We start from the raw sequence: 7,643 nt of genomic DNA on the forward strand, positions 1-7,643 counted from the left end.
TGCAGGGAAATAAAATTGAGCAGGTTAGTGTTGATATGTAAATTTCAGTGTGTTAAAGTTTGAATCCCTCTGAATAAACTGCAGGATAACCGGAGAGTTACACAATGTTCTGTTTGCGTTCCTTCTCTAAAGGGTTCAACCATCACTCTTTACGCTGACGAACGTGACGATTTGGGAGTGATCTTATTGAAACTGGATATTACAGAGTTTAAAAAAAAACAGAGGGGGCAAATGGAAAACAGAGAGAGAGGCATGATGCATACCTCGGCCCTTTCTTTTAAAGCGACACTGAATCTCCGTGTCCAATCCATTACCGGGGGATGAAATTCAAAGTCAGAAATCTCTCCTGATGAGAAATAAATTAGTTGTATCACATGCTCTGCGTGGAGGACATTCACAAACATGTATTTGTCAAATCAATTAGCTTTCCATCATACTTCTAAGGTAATAATTAATAGAACGGGAGGCAGCAGGGATGGATGAGGTTTTACGCACAGCTCGAAAGGAAAAATACTTCAAATTAGACAACATTTGTGGATTTCGCTGCACCACTGTTCACTTTTAGCTTTGCAGATTTACACAGCAAGATGAATTATACATTAAACAACCCAACAATGTAGCTGCAAACTTGTAAAAACTAGCTCTAACTTGGCTTCAAGTTAGTGCGTCAGTAATAATAATCCACACAATGTATGTGATAAATACTGTAACATTACATCATGAAAAGTTTACATTTTCAATTCTTTCATTTCGCTTTGATACTAATGTTTTACTAAAGTAGGTGAACTATTTTTTATGCACATGGAATATGGTATTTTTATTCATTTGTATTTATTTTATTTTGTGTTTTCCTTTAAATATATTTTCACAACAAATTGATGCAGAAAATTGACAAGTTGGTGCATAAAAAACCAAGAATATACAGAAAAATAAAGAAAGAATCATAATTACTCTGACTTACAGCAAGTGTGTGGGATGGATACGGTGGTTCAGTATCATTTTTGTATAATTTTGTTTGTTTACTAAATTTTGAGTATGATTTAATATATTTTAAATACCGAAATGTATTTATTATACAGTTATTATGTCCAATCACAGTTAAAACACTTTAAACTTTTGCTGAGTGACTTTTATTATTTAGATTTTCCTACTTAAAACTGAAAGCAGTTCGAAACTAAAAGCTTAAGAAATAACTGCATAACTAGGTGGCCTAAATATCTATATAAGAGGCATTAAAATTCATTGCACCAGCAGCCTCACAAAAACATCTCGCCTAACCTTGTTTGGTGCAATGGCCAATTTGTCAACACAGATTTGCCTCAAACTATTTTCCATTAATCTCCATCTAACTGAGAAATGCAGCCACACTGGGATACAATAGCTGTTAGTGTTGTGCAGCTACACCGGACTGACCAATCAGAGTGGAGATTATGAAAGAGATGCATATTTCTTTTTAGAGGAAATACACTGTGTGACAGCTTTCATTTATTAGGTGTGTAACTTTTGGCCAATACATGATGTGAAGGGAACTAAACCAGCAATTAGACGGTGAATAGTCAACGTTATCTGTTCTGCTGTTGGTTTAAGAGGGGAGGAAATCTTGTTGCTGAATAGTTTAATTTATATCAACTAAAAGGGAGCCTTGTATGAACATGTGGCGAATCTCAGTGTGTGATATTAACAACACATCAGCATCCAACCCATACTGAAAAATGTATTTGCTTTTAATCAGGCTTCAGCCACCAGAAGTTTACACAACTGGACCTACATGAGAAATGCAACCACTGAGGGGTGGGATTTCACTTTTTTTTTTTCCCCCAATTTTTTTGTAAAGCATGCAGCACCCAGTGTCCTCCAGTAGGGGGCACATTTGATGCACAGCAGGGAGCTAAATGTGTCAGCTTGGATCAGATTCAGTTTATTACCAGTCATTATGTAAGAGCAAGCCTGATAAAGTACAGCCTTGGTAACAGGCCATGCCATCAGCTGCTGTCTTCCCCCTAGCGAGACAAATGATGAATGCAATGGGTATTCATGTTTCCTTTATTACTGAAATGTGTTTATGTATGTAAAACAGCACATAAAGACCATTTCTCTGTGCAAATACATTTGGTACTTTAACAACAACCACAGATTCTCATAAAAACCAACAACATCGTCTAGGTCCTCTGAAATAAATACAGTATGCTTACATTTTGTCAAAGGTATAACCCCGTTACTTGTGTCAAATAAGAGGGTGAAAGTGCATCATAGAGAAGTTGGGAAAAGGTTGAGCAGGATGATTGAAGCAAGCATCAGATTGAGGGTTAAAGGGGAGGGTTTCACTAATCACATTAAATTGCTTTTGCTGGTGAGGTAGGGAGACCAGCAGTGCTCAAGGGCAATAAGTGCTCAGATAGAAACCCCTTTGGTGTCCGGATCATCTCTGAATTCTAGATTAAATGCTGTCAGGGAGTCGGGAGATCACACACTGTTCCAATTCAAATCCCCCATAAACCATATTCAGTCGGTATGAGGGTCTTACACTGGTTTTTTCCATATTTAAGTGTTATAAATAAATAATCATATAGATTGTTGCGACAATAATATACAGACGGTTCACAGTAATAATCATAAGAAGAAGTCTGCCCACTGTAGGCCCCTTGAGTTTTAGATTTTTCATTGCATTGTGTGAAGCTAAACTCACTGAAATGTTAATTCAGTGTATTTTCATACATGTATTTCAGAGGAAAAGAAACACATAATGTAAATTATATTAAGTTTCAGTTTAGGAAAGTTCAATATTTGCATGGTGTTAGTGCAAGTACTGGACCAACTCTCTGAGCCCATGTATGTTTTTTTCTCTTTGTAAATGCTTCTGTCTAATCTCAGCCACACAGCTCATGGGGCTCTTTAAGTTTCCAGAGGCAATTATGACTCCTGACAATCTCAGTGGAACCAGAGTGACACCAAATGTATCCTTTTAGAACTTGTTTACCACATCTTTTTTAGCTGTATCATTGGATTCTCACTTATGGCTTTGAAGGAAGAAGAGGAGGGAACTTGGAAGCAGCTGAAGCCTGGATTATACTTCTTTAACTATTATGGACTCTTTCTCCAAAGCCAAAAATACCCCCAACATGTTTCATAAGTATAAAAAAAGGTGCTAAACGTAGGAAACCCTGTTTTCACCTTCTGATGTATAAATGATGTGACAAGAGGAGGAAATCCCTGCCGACGCCCCCGCTGGGTGCTGTCTGTGGCAGGAGGCCCGTGCATGACTTGGATCATGATTACAGTGAAGTTTTGCTTCATTCAGCAACAAGGTGAGGCACACGAGTCAGGAGACGCACGGTCCCTTCCATTAAGAAAAAAAAAAGAGGAGAAACAAAAGGCCTAGGCCTCTCAGTAGCCAAACATGCACAAAAGTAGCAAAACACAACTTTAAATCCACAAGCCATCTCTTTGCATCTCTTTTCACATGGAAGAGGTGCAGGTTTCATCGTGACTATGGAAACAGTGCCATCCTGGAGGAGAAAGTTAAAGCACAAGGTTTAGGAAGGCTCATCACACCTGTCCAGCAGCACTCACCACTTCTCTGCACTCGTGGACTATTTACAGGTTGGGGTCGTGAATTTGATTTACATTTTAGAGGATTCCTACATAGACATATACAGCAAGCCTCCAGAGAAACCAAAACCCATCAGCTGACAACTCAGAAGTGAACATTGCTGAGTATCTGTACAATACAATAGTGCTTTGTTGAGATATGAGTGAATCATCATGGACAGTTATCATACAGTGAGTGGCGTCGTGGGATATGCATATTATTTAGCAGGTTGGGGAGGGGAGGGTGTCAAACCCTGGACATAAGCACTTCACATTCAGCCATCAAACCAAATCCAGGCTCTGAGTTCACCCACCAACATGCCCAGTCAGCTGGGCCTACTGCAACTTCAAGTGCATAATTGAAGGAAAAGATTATCAAGGATCGTGTTGGCCTATTGCTCCTAACAACATGAAGGCCTTTGGGTGTTTGCTATACTCAGAAAAGGCCATTTTGGGCGAGATTTATTCCTAGAAAAAGTAAAGGGAGCAGGAGAATCAGTTGCCAGTACTATGTACAGAATCACACCCACAGAACAACACCTCCATCCACAGTCAGAGCCAGCAGCCCGGCTGTCAGGCGTTTCTCCGGGAGTTACTGGTGGCGGACGCGCGGCCTGTCTCATGGTCCGGTCTGTATTTGAGCCAGCAGATGAGCCATGTGACGACCACCGAGAACATGGCCAGAATGCTGGCTACCGACAAGCAAATGGGTCCCGCCGGCGAGGGAGGAATGCTGTGACTGTGCACAAAGATCAGGCCCATGAACAGCAGCACCAGCATGGACAGAAAGGAGAAGATCACGCAGACGCAGCCGGTGGTCAGCGCCACCCGCTTGCAGCTCTGACAGCTGTCGTAGCGCACCGAGTCCTGGGAGAGGGTCGTGGCCGTGGACACGGTGGTGGACGGGGTCGCCTGGCTGGCGCTGGACGTCCCCGACGCCTCCTCCCGGCGGAGGGCGACGAGCGCCGGGTGCAGCGGGGGAGGGTACGGCGGCAAAGCGTCCTGAGGCAGGGGGTCCGAGTCGATGTAGAGCGGAAAATCCTCCGTCACCTTGGTGTTGTTGGGCAGGTTTTGTATCCGATAATCCGGCACCGGAGTCCGGTGGCGACAGACGGGGCAGCTGATGCGCCATGGCCGCTCCTCCCGGAGGTGAAGCGTGTTCAGGCACTCCTCGCAAAACGTGTGGAGGCACTCTAGGATCTTCGGAGCCCGACGGTCAAGGTCGAAATAATTGTAGCAGATTTTGCACTCGTACTCCTCGTAGGGAAACGCCGAGGAGGCCTCGCCGGGGGGTTCCGCTCCGTTTGATGCCAAATCTACCTCTGCCATGTCATCTTTCGCCATTCACATTCTCCGGTGAACACAAAGGGAGCTGGCGGACAGATGCTGATGACGGTGCACGTCTCTCCTCCTCTCCCCCTCCTCTCCTCCCCTCTCATTGAAACGCCATCATCCCCGCAGACATTGTTGATGTGTTTTTATAATCCCCACAGCGTCCTTTATGAGGAGTCCAAACCGCCGGGATCCCTGTTAAATAATAAAAGCTTCTCCGCTGGGCTGAGTGGGAATAGATGATGTAATGGTGGTGACTCCGGAGCGAGGACTCATCCGTCCACAGAGCATCCCACCGAACACACACACAGAGACGGTGTGTCGCCTCAAAGTCCCGTTAAAGAGAGAGAGAGTGTGTGTGTTGTTTGTTGTCAGTGCAGTGTGTGTCTGAGTCTGTGTGTGTGTGTGTGCAGGCAGCAGATGACAGCCATGATCCAGCGCAATTACGTAGAGCCTGCGAACAATAGGATGCGCTAATTTGGTCATCTGGGGGCGTCAATTCACTGTTTCCTGCAACAAAGAGGAGCAAAACACTCGATGGACTTTGGAGTCCTGTCATCATATCAGTTCATCAGCAGGAAGTTCCACCATGGTCAGGTTTTTTATTTGGACATCTGGGGCCAGAATGACTGCATTTCTTGCATCTTGGTGAATTTTTACGCACCAATTTTCGCCCTTTTCTGCACTAATTTACAAAATTCAGTCTCAATAAACCAGAATATAATGCCAGCAGGCTCTCATCGCTTCTCTATTGCTTTGAAATATGCATTTTTTCTGTATTAATTATTATTTGATATTATCCCTACTGAGTCAACACACATATACACTGTAAAAAAAAGTAGTAAAAATCTGTGAACTCAAACAGTTTGATGCTGTTTATATGACACGGAATCATCGTATATTAGTCAGGAGAAAATTTTTTAAAAAATTTCTCTTGAAAAAATGCCATAATGTGTATAACATCAGTACTGTCATTGTTGCATTTATTTCTTGAAAAGAATACCAATTTCCACAGTTGTGCTGATAATGGAAACATGTTATAATATTTAAACCAAGTAACATGGCATTTTTTGCATTTATTTCACATTAGAAATACAGTTGTCAAATTAATGTACCTTTGTGTTAATAACGGATATATGCTATAATATTTATGACAGCTATAACTGCAATTTTTGCTAAAAATGCATATATTAAATGTTAAATACACTAACTGTTGTGCTGATAATGGAAATATTTATGTAATATTTATCATAAATTACACAAACTTTATTTTATATGGTATTTCCATGTACATTTTCAAGTTTTTAAAGGTTAAATTTTTTATAGTAAAATATGGAATGAAACATGCTTTCTTAAACTGCAAAATCAACAATATCAATTTTTTTTTACCACAAATTTATAAAACGTTTTACCATAATTTTACGGTAGCGTTCTGGCAACTACAGCTGCCGGAATTTTACATAAATTAACTTTTTTTTTTTTTTACAGTGTACCCACGACTTTGACTCCTCTGTCTATTTAAATGTGTTTCAGGCACACTTTCACGTCAGTGATACATTACTGAATTGTAACTATAACGCTCTGGACTTAATACAATGTAAAAACTATTATTTTAGAAGTTTCTGCATATTCAGAACATATCACACATATCTGTGGATGTATTTTGCCTATGCGTTTCACATTTACCGCAAGGTCATTGTCAAAGACAGTCTTGGAGCATTTCAGAATGCTCCTCTGCTAAAAATATAGGATCCATATTTATAAAGACCACTCCACACTTTAAAATACTCTTTATTCCTGCCTTTGGGTTGTCTAAAATCTTGTTCTAATCCGACAATCAGTCCAATAAACTGACTGGTGAAACTGTAGTTTAACTGATTCAATGAATGAGCCAAAGGGAAGCCAGGAATTCAAATTAAAGAATATTTTCAAGTAATTTTGGAATATGTAGTGCAAATTATGGCACAAAAACACACAGTATATTGACATTTTAAGGGAAACTGTGGTTGGGATCAAATTAATCCAAAATTTTCACCTGCAGAGTGCAGGTGAGAACATGAACGTGCAAATTTGTAATTTTAGAGAGATTTCAGGGACTGAGGAAGGTTAAAAAGAGGTGAAACATAGAGGCTATACTTTATTTGATCGAAAGTACAGCATACTTCTCTAAGTTATGATGTTAGGTCAGCCATAAATGGGTCACTACAGGTTCTAGTTGGAACATTGTGGTCATGTCATACTATTAGCTGAAAAGCTACATAAAGTTTTAAAAAGACCTTTAATGGCCTGTAACACATGAGTTGGATCTAAAGAGCAGGATAAGAAACAGCAGGTAAAAAGATAAAGCGATAAATGAAACACAAATTTCAAAAATTGACTGTTTTCTGCTAAAAGCCTCACAGGATGATGTTCTAAACTCTCTTATTTGGGTTTATACTGAGGCTTTGTTGCAATTATCAATATTTTAATGTCATATTCCATGTTAATATGACTGAATCTAACGTCATCCTGATTTTGGATCAACAAAGTGCTGGGGCCTCTTGCCAGGTCATCATTGTAAATGAGAAATTGTTTTCCACTGATCTTACTTGGTAAAATAAAGGAAAAAAAAAATTAAATACATGGGTCATTCCAGAATTGGAGGACATTTGCGCTTCAAAATTTTTTCAAAATAAACCTTCTCTTCTACAATTTTCTGCTACATATTCATTAATAATAGATAA

The 7,643-nt window shown here is 40.2% G+C and overlaps 1 protein-coding gene across 1 annotated transcript; it reads right to left on the bottom strand.

Moving 5' to 3' along the window:
• Positions 1–2,029: 2,029 nt before the first annotated feature.
• On the bottom strand, positions 2,030–5,539 carry LOC111577127 (E3 ubiquitin-protein ligase rnf152-B). The gene has a single exon (XM_035954214.2). It carries the CDS (start codon positions 4,930–4,932, stop codon positions 4,162–4,164), a length of 771 nt encoding a protein of 256 aa, XP_035810107.1. The 5' UTR covers positions 4,933–5,539; the 3' UTR covers positions 2,030–4,161.
• Positions 5,540–7,643: the final 2,104 nt, after the last annotated feature.

The sequence above is a fragment of the Amphiprion ocellaris genome, chromosome 7 (assembly GCF_022539595.1).
Source record: "Amphiprion ocellaris isolate individual 3 ecotype Okinawa chromosome 7, ASM2253959v1, whole genome shotgun sequence".
NCBI lineage: Eukaryota > Metazoa > Chordata > Actinopteri > Pomacentridae > Amphiprion > Amphiprion ocellaris.

Bases quoted from the DNA above. Each gene is read 5' to 3' on its own strand.
- LOC111577127 (XM_035954214.2), bottom strand. From the start codon at position 4,932: ATGGCGAAAGATGACATGGCAGAGGTAGATTTGGCATCAAACGGAGCG.